Source organism: Chelonoidis abingdonii, chromosome 2 (assembly GCF_003597395.2).
Source record: "Chelonoidis abingdonii isolate Lonesome George chromosome 2, CheloAbing_2.0, whole genome shotgun sequence".
Classification (NCBI taxonomy): domain Eukaryota; kingdom Metazoa; phylum Chordata; order Testudines; family Testudinidae; genus Chelonoidis; species Chelonoidis abingdonii.
The window spans coordinates 72,349,808-72,367,786 of NC_133770.1; the positions used below are offsets into that span (position 1 = coordinate 72,349,808).

Here is a 17,979-nt window from a genome sequence, read left to right on the forward strand (position 1 = left end):
CATACAATATTTCTGACACCTATAAACAGCCTGGACTAGACTTTAACTTGTTGCTATGCTCACTGTCAGTGTGACTGAAAATGGTTGGGGGGAGAGGGATGTCTCAACCTCTTAAAACGTTATATGGCCATTTTCAATTATAGTGGATATCAGTTGCCTCTCCATGTGGCGTATATGTGTATAAATGTACTATGTATAAAATTCAGTCCTGCAAACCCTTTTTGAGCAGTCCTTACTCATAGATTCATCACTTTGTTTTTTATTTTTTTTTTAAAGCCAGAAGCACTTATTAGATTGTCTACCCTGCCCTCCTGTATAGCACAGGCCATTAAATTTCTCCCAGTTATCCTTAGATTGAACCCCATAATTCGTGTTTGACCAAAGCACATTGTCCGGAAAGGTGTCCAGTCTGGATTTGAAGACATCAAGAGATGGTGAATCCATCACAGCTCTTGGGGCTTTGTTCCAATGGTTATTCACGCACATTGTTAAAAGTGTGGGCCTTATTTCTAATGGGAATTTGTCTGGCTTCAGCGTCCAGCCATTGGTTCTTGTTGTACTAAAGATCCTTATGTACCTGCTCTTTAAACCCAATCCAGGTATTAAAACACCACGATCAAGTCACTTCTCAATCTTCTTCCCAGAAGTCCTGGGTTCTGTTTCTTGCTCTGCTCCTGACTTGCTGTGTGATCTTGGGCCAGTCACTTTCCCTCTCTGGGCCTCTGTGTCTCCCCCCCACCACTTTATCTCTCTTGTCTATTTAGCTTATAAACTCTTGGGAGCAGGGACTGTTTCTTATTATGTGTATGTGCAGCACCTAGCGCAGTGGATCCTGATATCACTTGGGGCCTCCAGATGCTAATGTAATACAAATAATAGTTATACATTAGAATTATTATTAATGTTTGTTATTATTACTGAAAAAAGGAAGGACCATAATAAGGTTAAAACTGGACTGAAGTTTCAGGAGGGATGAGTAGCCTTTAATACTGAGTGCTTGTATAGCAGCTATTGATCTGAAACTTTCAATGCACTGTGCAAAGGTAATTAGTCTCATTATCCACCTATTTTCAAGTAGAGAAACTGAGCCACAGATATGGGAAAGGAGGTGGGAAAGCAGAGCTGGGACCTGAATTGGCCATGAAGATCTAGGTTCTTATTTCAGTGAGATATCACTTGGGAACTGAGTGGTGTCTGTGTGTGCGTGTCTGTGTCCACTACCTAGTGTTTGGGACTGTGTGCATATGTATATCTACATATGTGTGGGTGGGGGGGATGGGGAAGGTGGTTTGGGTTTTAAACTAATACAATCAGATGGTCTTCCAGCATTAAAACCTATTAACAGTCTAGCTGCATTTACCCCCAAAGTCGTTTTGAAATCTTGTACTTGCTGTGGTTATAGGGGGTTATAGGGAGATGAGAGTAATTGAGGTTGAAGAAGGAAAGACATGGACTAACAATCACATGTTCAGCCTTTTTTCATAGTGACCTTATGTACTAACGTCTGTCCCAGATCTGGACTTTAGCGTACAAAATCTGGGTGTTTATTGTGAACCTTCCCCAAGCTTATTCCCAGCTTAGATTTTTTCTCGCTGCCACCAGATAAGAATTAGGCTCTTATCAGCCTGGATTCCCCAAATACTCCTTGGGGGACCCCCTCTGTGGACCCCCCAGCTTCCCCCCCCTTCCTGGGTGAGCCTGGGCGATGCAGTACTTAACTCCTTGAAGGCAAAACAAAGAGGGAAATCACCCTCCCCCTGAGGCGATGCATTCAAATCTAATAAAGCTAATATAAAGAGATTTTCCACCCCCCCTTCCTGTAGCCTCACCGGAGAAACCCCAAAAACCTCAGCCAGGTTTTGAAAAAGAACTTTATATAAAAAGAAAGAAAATACAAACAATATCTTGCATTAAGAAACTCAATACCGGCTCTTGCTTATAAGAAAATATGATTAAACAGTCTGATTTAAAAGATAGCCCGATTAAACCAGTCCAGCACATCAACACACTTGTAAATACAACACAAAGCATATAACAGCCTATTTGCCTTGTGGCCCTTTGTACTCACACTTTGTAGGAAAATATTAGAAAGAAATAGGAGTTAGCAGAAAAGATGTTTCCTCCATAGCTGGGAAAAACAAAAAGACTTAGAGTACACAATTCCCGCCCCTGACTTTTAAAAAATCCAGTTCTCTGATTGGTCCTCTGGTCAGGTGTTTGGTTCCCTTTATTCCCCCTTTACAGGCAAAAGAAAAATTAACCCTTACCTTACCTATCTACTTATGACACCTTAGCAGCACTTTGCATAGTCAGTATCACTGAATCTCCTGCGAAGTCAGTTTCCCTGTTGTTTTGTGAGGTCTCTCACACCGGGATATGGCAGAGAAAAACATTTACAAACAAAAAATGAGGTGGTAAAACCACAAAATGTGGCAGGGGGACCTTGGGACAGTACCTGCAACTCCTTTAAATCCTCTTTTGAAACTGCCTAGGTTACTGGTTTGACCTTTAAAGCTTCAGGGAAATTCACCCCTGGATCCTGAGTCAGTTTAACTGATTTCTCACTCAAATAATCACATTTGATTTCAGTTGGACAATTCACATAAATAATGATTTGTCTAGAGAGTAAAATGGTGTGGTGTCAAGCTTCTGGCCTCTAAAAACCGTTCCATGTTCCGCAGGAAATGACTGCATTGCAGGGGGCATTGTTGTTCCTAGGACGGGGGTATGCGCGCGCACACACACACACACACACACATGCACTATCTCTCTCTCTAAAAGTCACAATGTGGCCATGGAGGCATGGGGAGCAGCTCAAGCCAGCCACCTGAGTACAGTGCTGTCTGAGACCCTTGCTACATAATCTGGTGTCTAGCCTGTGCCATTGTCGTCTCACTGCCATTTTTAGCATGCTAGTTCAGTCAAAACTTCTGCGTGTATGTGTAAAAGAGCTAGGAATTACACGGCCCAGCTTCAATATAGACCTATCCAGAGGATGTGCAGCTGTCTGAGCTATGAAAGAAAACTGATGTAGTGGTCCTATGAAGACATGGTGAATGTTCTGATGTGTAACACGGAGTGTTATGCTTGTGAGACATTTAATAAGAGTGTAAAGTAAATTCATTTTTTCTAAACATACAGACTAATTTTTAAAATATCATATAAGCACTAGGTGTGATTACACAGTTACATGGAAGTGTTTTCATAAGACCAATGTAAGTGGCTAGTGCTATTGTGATTTTTGTGCATGAACATGAAAGTAAGAATGCAAACTTGTGCTAAATACTAGATTTTTCAGAATTAATAGGAAATAAATTTCTTGCAGTTGCATAAGACCAACACACTCTTGCTTGTCAACGTACAGCTGTCCTATTAATGCCCTCACTTGTGCTAGCTATGTAATTGAAAAAAGTTTTAGTAGAGGAAACATTAGCATCTAGTTAAGGTATATAACCTCACGTTTTATGTGTTCATCATGGGTATTTTATTAGAAAAAAATATTTAAAAAACTATCCATCAATGTTCAGTTGTCGAATCACCAGCTTTTCCAGTTTCTTCATTCTGTATTCAAAAGATTTTAATGTGAGTTTTAAATAATTATTCTGAAGGAAGGCCTATCTTCCTTTGAGTAGTAGTAATTCTTTGGTGTTTAATATTACCTCTATATTTCTACATCCAGGTTTCTATCCATGCTAGAGGAAGAGGTATATAGTCAGAATTCTCCTATTTGGGATCAGGATTTCATGGTTTCCTCTTCTCGAACTGGCCAGCTAGGAATCCAAACAGGTAATCTGAATTTAGGACAGGGTCAGGGAGAGACTGTATAAAGAACACAATACAGCTGCAAAATCTTCCAATGAGAGAAAATGGTGTAATTGTAAGCAGGCAGTACTGGAACTGCAGATTTATATGGCAGCTTCTGCCGAAACTGGTAGCATGAATATCAGTCCATGTCCAGATGTACACAGGAAGCAGTCTCTCTGGTTCCTCATGGAATGATGAAATACTCTCCTCTGCAAAGGCATACAACTGGTGTCTGACCTCAAAACATTTCATATCTTGTTGCTGCAATACGTACTTTAGCTGTCTTGTTTTTTTTAGAACTCCCTCAAGCATTGTCTGGTGTCCATTGACACATCCTGCCCTATACCAGCTGTTCATCAGCTCAGTTCAGAAGAATACTTTCTCCTAGTCATGGCTCCCCAGAAGTCTACTCATGGCTATATCAAAGAAGCAGCACTTATAAATTTCCAGGGGAATCTGGAAAAGATGTATCTGTTTGTAGAATATTTAAAATCCATTTATACTGCTCAGTAGTCTGTCTATCTACTAGACTACCGAAGTTAGGGTTGGGAATATTGAAGCATCTGATGTAGATTTTCCTGACTGTCAACTGGGGAAGCATTGTGCATGTCTGATAATGGGGCTCTTACTACAGATTAGAGACCCTTCTATTGGGACAGGCATGTAACTTTGACTAATTCCTAGTTTCTAACTAGTATCCAATCATATATGGGCATTGCGAGGTTGGGGTGGAAGACACATGTTGAAAAATGTATCTATAAAAATAGGCAAACTGTTTAAGTGCCAAGTAAAATTAGGCTAAGCTGTCCCCCATACCCACCTAATCCATCCTGTTTATGAACGGTATAAGAGAGCACTAAATGTATCTTGGTTATAGAGGCCATTTCATCAGCTAATCTTCCATAAACTTCAGATTTTGACCTATACTCCTCAGGTGTCAAAGTAGCCAGGTTCTTCCCATGTGAATGCTTCAGAAAACAATTAAAAGGGGGCCTAATGCTTTTGAGGAAATAACAGTAAGGGTTTACAAAGAGAGAGACTGCATGTGCCCAGTTTCCAAGGAACCTCCTTGTCAGAAAATGATTAGTGGCACTAAACAAATCTGAGCATGTGGCATTAAATATATTTTAGAAGGGGTGTAGAAGTGTGGGGGTTTGTTTTGAAAAATAATTGTATAGCTTTAAGTGGTGCCACAAGAGTCATTTTCATTGGATTTGGTTTGGGTAGCATGTTCATAGAATCATAGCAATGTAGGGCTGGAAGGGATGTCAACAAGTCATCAAGTCCAGCCCCATGCGCTGAGGCAAGACCAAGTAGTATAAATGGAGTGCACTTTAGTGAAATCGTACAGCTTTTCCTAGAAGATCCTTGAGAACTAGCTGCTAATTGTTTCTTGACGTGGCAGAATGCCAGCTAGCTAGGTAGGTATCTTGAGGAAGCCCATTTTTACTAGCTTTTGCATAACACTGTAGAGGAATAAAGCCTGAGATTGGCAGTGGAGTAAAATTAGCTCTGTAATACAATGGAAAGGTATTAGAGCTATATTTGTTACCTGGAAGCTTTTAGAAAATATATAGTTTGTAAATCCCCATCTGCTCACCACGGAATGTGGCTTGCTGTGCAGTATCAAATTTTAAAATACAATAAAAGAAATAAGAATAAAAAACCCTTTCTAAAAATATATACAAATAGCATTCTTTACCCTGGTTTTTGATTGCACTACCTAACATGGAGTGCTGTTGAAAACCCATTGGATACTTGCAGTGTATCCAGTGTAACTCTTTGAAGTTGTTTGTTTGTTTTTCCAGTCAGTGTTGTGGATAAATTCTAACATCTTGAACATTCTTTCTCTTTTATATTGTTGCAGTTATCAGTCCTCCCCCTGTGGCAAGGTCTGTTTCGTATAGTGCAAGTCCTTCATCTCTAGAACAGCCCAACAGCGGAAGTATGAGTCCTGCTTGCAAAGTTTCTTCTTGCCATGATCCAGCTCTAGGTAACTTGAAAGGAAGTTGATCTTGTCTTCTGTTCAGCCTAATTATCACAACATGGTGTGTCAAACCTATAGTTTTCTTTGTTTTCAATAGCTGTGGCATAGCTGAAATTTCCAGATCTTGTTCCTTGGGGGATGGGAGAAAACAAGTCAACTTTAAAGAATCGATGTCCTTTCTAATGCAGACAAATTATAGCATAGCATTCACCACATGTTGAACTCTGGGGCATATATCTACTCTAATGGAAAGCAAAATGATGCCCAATTTAGTTCAAGCTCTCAGTTACTTACTAGACCATTGTTTTGTTTACAGATATGATTTAAAACTCCCATGTTAATCCAGAAAAAAAAAATCAAAGGTGACCCAAAATCTTTTTTGAAAAATGAGGCAGTTTTAGGGTCACATGCATAATATTCCAAGTAGTAGGAAGCAGAGGGATAACAGCACATCACTGTTTACAAACTTGCTTTTTTCTAGTGGTTTAAAGTCCTTTGAAGTCATGTTACTGGCTTCCATTCTACTGCTATGCTCCAGCATGTATCAGCATAAGCTATTTGGGTTACAAAATGAGACAATTAAAAAAACAACAACCAAAAATATTTGCAATGCAATAAAAAAAATCTTAACCCAGACCCCTTCCCTTCATATGTTGTCTCTGTGCTCCAGAGTGTTTACTTGAAAGCTGTAACATCTCAGTGTGATGCTTATTGGGGCATCATAGCAGAGAGGTCACAGTCCTCTGGCTTCCAAACACAAATAAAAGATAAATTTATAATTAGCCATATAGTGGATAATCTCTGCCCCATGCTATTTGGGAGATTCAGCATTTAACTCATTTTTAAAAACAGTCTTCAGTCTGTCTTTACTACATTACATCTTAGTGTATAATTAACACCAGCATTGTTTCTATTGTATTTTGATTGGGGGTTTTAATATCTTGGTTTCTTAAAGTTACATATGGTTGAAATATGATATATATACTGTCAGACCAGCTGCACTTTTGCTCCCACAATGAGTTAAAAAACATCAGTAGTGGATATTTAGTTCTAAGATATCACAACATGTAAGACAGAACTAGCTTCAGTTTTATATCAAGTTTTGGATAAAATTACTTGAGTTAATTTTTCAGAGGGAAATGGATTTAGTGAACTTTTGATGTTTTGAGGAAAATGGCAAAAATATGTAGTATTGGTCGGGCCCTACCAAAGTCACAATCAGTTTTGGTCAATTTCATGGTCATAGGATTTTAAAAATCATAAATGTCGTGATTTCAGCTATTTAAATCTGAAATTTCATGGTGTTGTAATTGTAGGGGAACTGACCCAAAAAGGAGTTGAGAGTGTGTGTGTGTGTCACAAGGTTATTGTAGGGATGGTTGTGTTACTGCTACCCTTACTTCTGCACTGTGGCTGTGCAGCCTTCAGAGCGGGGCAGCTGGAGAGCGATGGCTCCTTGCCAGGAGCCCAGCTCTGAAGGCAGAGCTGCTGCCAGCAGCAGAGCAGAATTAAGGATGGCACGGTATGGTATTGCCACCCTTACTGCACTGCTGTGTGCAGAGCTGGGCCCTCAGTCAGCGTCTGCCACTCTCTGGCTACCCAGCTTTGCAGGCAGCAGTGCAGAAGTAAGGATGACATGGTATAGTATTGCCACCCTTACTTTTGTGCTGCTGGGCGTGGCGCTGCCTTCAGAGCTGGGCACCCATCCAACAGCCGTTGCTGTCTGGCCGCCCAGCTCTGAAGGCAGCGCAGAAGTGAGAGTGGCAATACTATTACCCCCGTAAAATAACCTGACCTTATGCAACTGCCTTCTGGGCCAGGACCCATAATTTGATAAATGCTGGTCTCCCCTATGAAATCTGTGCAGTATAGGCAGGGCCGGCTTTAGCAAATGCAGGGCCCAATTTGTACTCACTCGACGGTCCTTCAGCAGCGGGTCCTTCACTTGCTCTGGGTCTTCGGCGACCAACTGCCGAAATGCCACCAAAGACCCGGAGCGCCGCCGGATGAGTAAAAATTAAAAAAGTGCTGGTGCGGGGCCCTCTTAGGCACCGGACCCTCTTCAGTGCGGGGCCCGATTCCAGAGAATCGGGCAAATCGGCCTAAAGCCAGCCCTGATTATAGGGTAAAAGCACACAAAACACCAGATTTCATGGGAGGAGACCAGATTTCATGGTCCATGACGCATTTTTCATGGCCATGAATTTGGTAGGGCCCTAACTATTGGCTCCTGAGCGTGAGCAGCTTTTCAGAACTTGTCTGTGATTGTGCTAATTCACCATTCACTTTATTGGGGTTTCTTTTCATCTCCAAATGCACATAACAGTGTTAGTACAAGTCTGTGAGGTTGATGTGATTTCAAGATGATGGCAATACAAATCTCTGAAGAGGATATTGTGATGATGAGAGGCAAAATGGTTTTAATGTGAATTTATGGAGATAAAATAGTGCAAGCAAATGTATGTATGTCCTCAAGTCAGTGCTGACATTCCAGCATAAAGGCAATGTTGCATTGCTGATGTTTACGTCTGATAATTTGATATAAACAAACATACCAGTGAAATTTTTTTCTATTTCTAGGTTTAAAAAAATGAAATTATGTATAAGCGCCAAAATCTAGGACTAATGTTAGAATGCAAACCAACTAAAGCAAGAACATGGTCTAAGTTGATGATTCATAACCTAGTCCCATAGTGCTTAGACACACAACATGCTGCCAACAACAATAGGAGAAGATTAAAGTGCAGATAAAGGCAAACAAGCAATTATTAAACTGACATCGTTGTGGTATCCTCTCAAGGACTTTCATATTTAAGCAGTTAATACTGCAAATCAAAATATGTTTATTTTTTAAATGCCAGCCTTGCAAATGCAGCATGGGACCTGAAAGCTAAGCTCTTTTCTTCCTGTCTGTTACACAAGTAATATATTATTCAGCTGGAATTTAGCTGCCAGATTTGTGGATAGTACATGAGTGAGAAAAGAATCTAGCTCTGTCTTAAATAGCTATATTGTCTCTAGTGCAGACTAGAGTGAAAATTTGTTTTGGTCAGTAAAGCAATGCAGTGAGTAGCTAGGTTGAGTTAGAGAAGGTGCCATTTTTAGTCACTCCTCATACCATAATTACATGTTAAATAGCAGTGGGAAGAGATGTAATCATTATGGGACAGGTTTGCGGAGAGAGAATTGTTTTCAGTGCTGTGTGCTTTTATTTGTAAAAGTGGCATCCTGAGGTGAGTATTACTCAGAGCCGTAAGTAAGTATTTTAGCACCTGGGGTGAGCAAGCATTTTTGCGGCCCCTAGCGATGATCCGCAAGGGAGTATATGGGGTCATGTGCACACTCCCCCCGATTTCTGCCATCCATTTAACACATAGGTTTTCAAACTGTGGGGCATGCCCAGTTTGAGAGTCTGTAATGTGCGATAGATAGAAGGAAAGGACCAATTTACAGGACAAAAAGGACAGAAGGCATGTCTGTTCTATGCTTGCTTTATTATTTCAAACAGAGATTGAGCCTGGCAAATATATCATTTGCTATTTTCCAAATTTACTGACTATAGATATCATCAGAAGGTGTTTGAAAACCGTCGGCTCCTTCCAGGAGCTAGTGGATTGGACGCTAAATCCTGCCAGGAGCCTGTGGTGGAAGCTGCCCAGCCTGCTCAGGCTCCTGGCTCTTTGTGGTGTGGGTGTCGGGGTGCTGGTTGGCTGCCCAACAGCCTGCCCTGCCCTGCTCCCTGGCTGCCAGGAGTGAGCACCAGGGTAGTGGTACCTGTAGTGTGCCCTGTCCATACTGAACAAGGAATAGAGTCTGAGATTCAAACTCTGACTTGCACCTTGGCAGTACATTGCTGTGCTATCTCTGTTGATAATTTGTCTGCATTTATAGAACTTTCTTTCATCCTAAACTTTTCAGCTTTTAATAAATAAATGTTTCTTTTCTCAGGTACCCCCCTAACCAACTTTGTCGGTTTTTTTTTTTTAATTTTTTAAATTTTGGGAACATGAGCTGCCTGCATTAGTTCAGTAGTAGCTCAGTTACAACTTAAGCGTATAGTATGGCTTCTTAGCAAGACTTGTAGTGATTTCCTGGGGCTCTGAGTAATGGATTCATGCCTAGTATGGACTTATTAACATAAAGATTGATCACGTGTCAGTACTGTGAATTGTAAAATTCACTTCTAGTATTGCTGAAAAAACACCTCAAATCCAAGTTCATTTACAGAAATCAGTTACATTAGGAAAGTGATTAACGGCCGACTTGTGCTTGCTCTGATCCACTGCAGCGTTCACTAGGCTAATTTCTTGCTGCTTTTCTCTTATAAATGGAATATGTTCTGTGTCTGTGGCAACCTGTTTGGTCTTTAAATTATCCTTTCTTTTTGTTCTGATTTGACTGTGTAGGAGAGAAGAGAAAGAACACTGAACCTTATTCTCAGGAAGATTCAAAAAGGCCCAGAGTTGTAGGAGATATTCCTATTGAATTGATCAATGAAGTGATGTCAACGATTACTGATCCAGCTGCGATGCTGGGGCCAGAGGTGAGAAATGTAAACCTGGCAGTATTGATGGTTCACTTTTGTAACCATTACAACGCAAATAGGATAATATAAACTACTAGAATTTAAGGATCCATTATAATTATCATGCCTTGTTTCTCTTTACTTAAAATGAAGGAAAATATTTGATCTGTTTCTCAAATGAAAGGGATTGTTTGACAGAACAATAAATAGTCAAAAAAATCTTCTGTTATATAATATGTACCACTTACAAAGACATTTTGATACCGGTGGTAGCAAAGAAATGCTTCAGCTACTCAGATTGCTCACAGCTTGTTTTACAAGGTACTCTGCTACATGGCAGTTCTATAATACTTTGTCATTAATTGCAGATGTTTCATATTTTCTCTTGTTACTTCAAGACATGGGTGAAGTTGGTACAAATCTTGTAGCAGAATATTAGATTCAGATTTGAAACTTCTGCCAATCACAGCAGGGCCGATTTTTCTTTAGTGAATAGGTAGATATGCTGAGGCTTAAAACTGAAAGAACTTCTTTGCTTTTTCTCCTATAGCTTTTTCCTTAACTGAGGGGGGACATGGGAGACTGAATTGCATTCTACCCATTTTCTACATTAGCATAAAATCAGCAACTGTTCTATAGATACAAGCAATTGGTTTACATTGCACACATTTTTGGTTTGCATTGCCAGCTCTTCCTTCTCTTCACTCTCCTCCTGATTATGTTTTGCCAGTCTTTCATATTTGCCAAGTTTCAGCCAGAGGCTGCAGAAGATTTGGACTTTTACAAGGTTCTTACCCAAATTCTGTAATCTGATTGATGGATATGTTCATTGTGAATGTTGGGACAATCAGGACACAGGGCCTGGCACCGACTGGATGCTCAGCAGCCAAACTTTGCTCTGGAAAGCAAACAGTGCATGGAAGTCTTGTCGAGTGCAAAATAAGTTACTATGGACACCATTATAATTGGTGACAATCCTATTTCTGTAGCGTGTTAGTTCCAACTAACTATGCAAACAAGTATGTGGCTTTTTCCAGACAGCATTAGAAATATTTTAGTATCCAACACCTATCTTTAACCTTCTTTTCTTTTCTTTTTATCACAGTCTAAAGGATAGATGTTGAGAGTACCTCAGGCTTGATTACTATGAGTAACTGTGATGAGCTTTCATTACCTGTTCATTTAATTCACCATGAGAAAGCTAAAAATTTAAATACAAAATATAGCCACAATTTTAATAGGACCCACAAAAAGCATTTTTTCCAGTATTGCTAGAGTAGCAATTAACAGATACTATTTTCAGACTTCCACAGTAGATGCCAATGTAAAAGCAAAAACATTTCGGCATGGTAAGGTGTTATACAAGTAGAAGTTGCTAAACAAATTGGCTATATTAATTTCCACTCTATTCAGATATAGACACACAAGTGCCAGATTTTAGAAGCAAAATTAGAAGAAAATGAAATGTTGTTTTCAAATTCTTAAGATAGTTGTGTAATCATGGAAAGTAATAAAATCAAAACTCTGTCAGGCTTATTTGGCAGAGTCACTTTTTATTTAACACACACAGGCAGCTCTGTTTGTAAAAGGATGAATGGGAGACTTAGAACATTTCATGATTGTCCTGTTGATAGATGTGAAATTAAGACAATATCTCCTCAGACTCTCTCAAATGTATTTTTGTTCCCCTCTTGCATGACACAGACTAACTTTCTGTCAGCACATTCAGCCCGGGATGAAGCAGCAAGACTAGAGGAGCGCCGGGGAGTGATTGAATTTCATGTAGTTGGAAATTCCCTGAACCAGAAGCCAAACAAAAAGATTATGATGTGGCTAGTTGGCTTACAGAATGTGTTCTCCCATCAGTTACCCAGAATGCCAAAGGAGTACATTACACGTCTGGTCTTTGATCCGTTAGTATCTTCTTTCTGATGTATGAGAGTCTGTAATGTGCGATAGATAGACAGGAAAGGACCAATTTACAGGACAAAAAGGACAGAAGGCATGTCTGTTCTATGCTTGCTTTATTATTTCGAACAGAGATTGAGCCTGGCAAATATATCAGTTGCTACTTTCCAAATTTACTGACTATAGATATCATCAGAAGGTGTGAGAAATCTGGAAATAATCTTTATTTTTGCTGTCATAAAAGTTAAAGATTAATAGCACTCGTTATTGGCTAGTGTGGGGAATGGATGCAGTGCAAATTTTCCCAGACCTTGCAATAAAAATCGTGAACCTTGCCATAAACAGCTGGGAAGGGTTTACTGATGGCGGTCTTGTCCTTTTAACTGCTAGCACATGGTGTAAGTGCTGCTGAAATGGATATTTCTTCTGGTTTTTGCATGCTTTTGAGAATAGGTGCTTAGAAATACCTATAATAATTGACTGCCTGATGACCTATGCTGGAAATTGATCACTTAAGCTGTGTAGAATGCACACAGGAAATTAGGCATCTGGTAGTAAAGGCTAATAAAGCTTCAGGACATTCAGTCTCTTATTTAGCCAGGGTAAAGTCATGATAAGAAATGCAACATAACTGTATAACTTATAGTGACAAAGGCAAGAAAACTCTTTGAGGCTTTTTATAGTAGATGCAGAACATGATGTCAGTTAAATCAGCAACTGTTCTATAGATACAAGCAATTGGTTTAACGAAGACATTTATAATTGCTTTTGGAAAGCAAAGAATAAATTTCTGAGGGAAAGATGGCACCTATGCTGTGCCCATGAACTAAGGCTGTCATTATTTTATGCATTCAGAAAACACAAGACCCTTGCATTAATAAAAGATGGTCGTGTGATTGGTGGTATCTGTTTCCGGATGTTCCCATCTCAAGGATTTACAGAGATTGTTTTCTGTGCTGTGACTTCTAATGAACAAGTCAAGGTAAAGAGAATGTTAGAAGTGAATTTATTGTACAGTTGATTAAGTCTATTTGAGTTCTGCGGGGCCAGAACTCACTAATGGATCATAGTCATAATCACCGCCTTCTCACTTCCCTTTCCTGTTCAGGAATACTTGGCGATATATTTAACACACAAAGCAATTCAACTGCCTAACAATGTTATATATCTGAGGGCCACCTCCTTCAGAATAATTTAAAACATCTTCCAGCAACACACTAATCTGTTGGCTACCATTACTGGGCTCTTTACTCTGTAGTCTTCACTGACTGGCCTTATATCAGCTTATTTTAACATTTGTAGTTGAATGAAAATGGGCATTCTGCTTGTGACGCAGTAATGCTATGGACCACAGCCTTAAATCACTTCAATTAACAATACAATTTTTAAAAGTGGGCATATTCTTGCATCTGGCTATATAACTCTACTAGTGTGTTCTTGAAGGGTATTTAAATGTTAGGCCGTGTCTACACTATGGGCATTATAGAGGCTGTAACTATGCTGCTGTGGCACCCATAGCGTAGATGCGACAGAAGGGGAGTTTCCATTGCCATAGAAACTCCACCTCCTCAAACGACAGTAGCTAGATTGATTGAAGCATTCTTCTATCGACCTAGCTATGTTTGTACCAGGGGTTAGGTCAACACAGCTATGGAGCTCAGGAGTGATTTTTGATGCCCCCAAGCGCCGCAGTTATATTGACTTAAAATGCCTGAAGAATGAACCCTCTCTGCTTAAAGAATGAAGAATGTAAAAGTGCAGAACCAGATTTCCTTTTAACAGAGGATTTCAGGTGAATCAAAATTATGGCTGTTTGATTTCAACCTCTTGCCTTTAGATAGTTCTGTAGCTGTACATTCAGTTAACTCTGCTTATAGATGAGAATGAAACTAATTTGGAGTTCACATCACAGAGTTGGCAGAAGTAATGTGCTACATTCAGGCTCTTGGAAACAAAGAGCCAGGGTGGAGGAATAGCAGAGTGGGAGCTGAATGCCTTTACAGCCCTAAGTATCTTCCCTCAGTCTCGGATTCACTAAACTCCAGATTTAGAGAGAGAGATTCACTCACTCTCTTAGCTGGCGGTCTGTCACAAGGGCATTCATCCAGCATTTCAGCAGATATGAACAATAAAATATAACAGTCCAAACATATATTTCTAAGACTAAATAATTAGAAAAATGTGTGTTCACTATGTAATGGCTTTCGCTGTTTTAGTGCAAAGTTGTGCTGACACACTTTGTGTAACAGTTCTGCTGGGGTATCCTTTCAAAAAACAACCAACCAAATAAAACTAACAAAGGCCAACTGTCAAAAGTAGCTGCTTAAATAATACATGCATGAGCACTTTGGTGCACAATTATCAATTTTACACTCCTGGCTGCCTGTTAACATACATATACATTTGAGATAACTACATCTGAAAACTGGGCTTCCCATGTTCCTTTCTGCCAGCAGCTCACTCAGAAAATGTTTACAAATGGATCTTAGGAAGTGCTTTTCAGCAAGAAGAGGCTATCTTTATGAACTCTTCAGATAGCTAGACTAAGTAAAATGGAGGACATTTTTTTTTTAATTTAGCTTTTGAAAGTTGAAACAGTTTTGAAGTAGCATGTGACATCTATGTACAAAATGTGTATTGTAGCTTGCATGTCTTAATTTCTCTGTATGAATATTCAGCTGCAGAAGTTTTTGTGAGAATGAATAAAATTTGAATAAATGAAGAAATAAATGTATATAAAATAAGATAGGTAAATTAAAAATCATCTCTAGGACAAAATGTCCCAGGTATATGTAATTGCCAGTGTCATTATCAGAATTACTTTAAAAAAATTCCTTAAAGCCTCAGATGTGACTTTGGGTTGGCTGTCAGACAAAATAATTTAGAACTCTTGCAGTGGGTCACTAAACTTGTGACCAGAGAATCATGGGCACTGAAAATGTCACAGTGTATGTCTATACTGCATTTAAAAATCCATGGCTGGCCCATGCCAGCTGGCTTGAGTGAAAGGGCTGTTTAATTGTGGTGTAGATGTTCGGGCTCAGGGTTCAGCCTGGGCTCTAGGACCCCGCAAGGTGAGAGGGTCCCAGAGCTTGGGCTGCAGACAGAGTCTGAATGTCTGCACAGTGGTTAAACAACCCCTTAGCCTGAGCCTTGCAAGCTGGAGTCAGCTGGCATGGGCCAGCTGTGGGTGTCTAATTTCAGTGTAGACATATCCATAGTCTCTAACTTACTGTTTGGATTGCTCTGCTACAGAGAAATAAGCTTGACTAGCACTTACATCTCTAGTTTTTAGGTAAAAATGAGTTTTCATTACATTTTTATCATGGTTTCTCCTATTTAAAAACCTTTGTGAATTTAGAATTTGAACACTGAAAATCCCTTTATGGTGAGCACATTGGAGAATTCTAAAGAACTTCTGGGACCCCTCAACAGTCCGTCAGTTATCAAATCATGTATTTGATACCTGGCGTATTCTTGGAAGGGTGAAACAAGTATCTTAGTAGCTTACTTAAATTTCAGAAATATGCAATTTAGGACATAATCTGGGGTTATAATTTTAAATGTGAAGTCTGTAAAAGGGCCCCAAACTTTTAAAGGGTAGCCACTGAGAATAAGTTGATGCACAGGTATTATACCCCATAGTGACAGGCTTTTCAAGCATGTGTCATTATTAAGTATTCTGTATTCAATTTCCAGTATTTATTTATTCATGATATAATTTTGTTGCCATTTTTCAGAGGCAATTAAAGATAGTGAATCATAAGAAATGTTGTACTTTCCATTTTGTAATGTATTGCTCTATCTTGTGTCAAAGCATAAGAAGTCTCCCAATCTTCCAATGAAATAACGAGACCCCAGATATGTTTCCCAGACATTTTTTAAAAGACTCCATTTTTTTAATCCATTGCCTCAATAATTGCAACATAAGCAGGAATGATTAATTCAATTACATGGTGTTCAGTTAGCATAAAATACTCTCTCATTAGTGGGTTTAGTATGTATCAGTTCCTTTTCATCACAAGAGAAAAATAATAGGACATTTTGGAAATGTAAATGAGCATATTTATTTTCTGTAGGATTATTCACTTTTAGCTACATTATTGCATAATTCTCTTCTATTTCTGAATGAGACTGGGAATTGTTTTATTTGGAGTCAGGGGACATCTTTCTTCATTAATTATTAATTTATATTGTGGTAGTGCCTAGAGACCCCAATCAGAGATCAGGCCTCCTCTGGGCCAGGTGCTTTGCACATATAATAAAAAGATGGCACCTGCCCCAAAGAGCCTACAATCTTAGCTCGTGATGAAAAACAACAGGTGGGTAAGAGGACAAGGTAACAATGAAACAATCATGATTACCGTAATAAACAGCATTCTTAGTCCATCAACTGCCTAGCCATTACGAAGTGTTTTGAAAGTGACATGACCAAAGTAAGTCTTAAGGAAGAATCTATTTCTCAGATACATACATCATTGTAGCATCCGAACACCTTTAGCTTTGTTAGTCTCCAAGGTTGTGACTCTGTATACTTGATATTTAACTTAAATACAATATATATAGATATATTCACCTTGAATTACAACTACCTGAAAAAATTGCCTCTAGATCAACACTCTACTCCCCAAGAGAGTTGAAGTTGTTTCTTTTAGATCAAAAGTGAATCAATAACTAGAAGCTATTCTGTGTCCTCCATTGGGTCCCATATGTGATCTTCCAAGTATTTTAAATAGTTCAGTCTTTGCTAATCCTCGCTAAAATTACGAACCTTGAGTACAGCTCTGGAGAAATACTTCCTTCAAAGAACAGCCCTCCCTCCATAGCTTCTAGTACATGTAACACCAAAAAGGTTTTCCTCATGAGATGAATTTCCTTAACTATTTCCACATAGGGTTATGGAACTCACCTAATGAATCATCTGAAAGAGTATCACATCAAACATAACATTCTCAACTTCCTCACGTATGCAGACGAATATGCAATTGGCTACTTCAAGAAACAAGTAAGTCAGCCCAAGAAAAATCTCCAGCCAGTGTAAGACATTGAAATGTAGAAACACTACGGCCGTGTCTACAGTTACAGCTGTGCTGCTGTAAGCTTGTAAGAGGATTTGGGTAGCTGTGTTATGCTGATGGCAGAGAGCTCTCCCACTGACATCATAAAACCAGCTCAACAAGTGGTGGCAGCTGTGTTGGCGGGAGAGCTTCTCCTGCCAACATAACCCTGTGCACACAAGCACTTATGCCGGCAAAACTTGTGGCACTCTAGAGTGGTTTTTTTGCATCCCCTGAGTAACAAACATTTTGCCAACATAAGTGCTAGTATAGGGATGGCCTAAGTAAAATGTATTAGCAGCTGTGTAAAATGTGTAGTGTCTTTTTATTTTAATGTATAAAATATGTTCTGTGTTAGCCAAAGTTTTAAGGTACTATCTTTATAGAACAGTGTATTTTGAAGGAAAAATTTGAATATATTTGCAGATTACATAATACTCTCAATTAAGTGTTAACCAAGTTCACTGTGACTTTTTTAAAGATAAATTCAGACTTTCTGATTTCCTGATTGTATGTTAAAAAGCTGTTACCAGTTCTATGCTCTTAATAAACCACTATTTTTAGAAGGAGTTTGAGGTAGAACGGATGTATGTGGGAATACAGTATTCTTACCACATTGAACAGAAATAGATTTAGCGCCGTACCTTGTATCTCTTTTGTGCTCACAAATCATACTGAAATCAGTGAGTTAAGCCAGC

At 39.2% G+C, this 17,979-nt stretch overlaps 1 protein-coding gene across 5 annotated transcripts in view; it reads left to right on the forward strand.

The window, feature by feature from the left end:
• KAT2B (lysine acetyltransferase 2B) overlaps window positions 1-17,979 on the forward strand; it is a 66,323-nt gene that overhangs the window by 32,649 nt on the left and 15,695 nt on the right. For 4 of the 5 annotated variants that reach the window (XM_075062457.1, XM_075062461.1, XM_075062458.1 and 1 more), the window contains exons 7-12: window positions 3,680-3,786; window positions 5,672-5,797; window positions 10,198-10,334; window positions 12,021-12,229; window positions 13,080-13,206; window positions 17,119-17,229. In XM_075062457.1, coding sequence (XP_074918558.1) covers window positions 3,680-3,786; window positions 5,672-5,797; window positions 10,198-10,334; window positions 12,021-12,229; window positions 13,080-13,206; window positions 17,119-17,229 — 817 coding nt within the window. The remainder of the gene's footprint in view (window positions 1-3,679; window positions 3,787-5,671; window positions 5,798-10,197; window positions 10,335-12,020; window positions 12,230-13,079; window positions 13,207-17,118; window positions 17,230-17,979) is intronic. The other variant, XM_075062459.1, reaches the window with a different exon arrangement.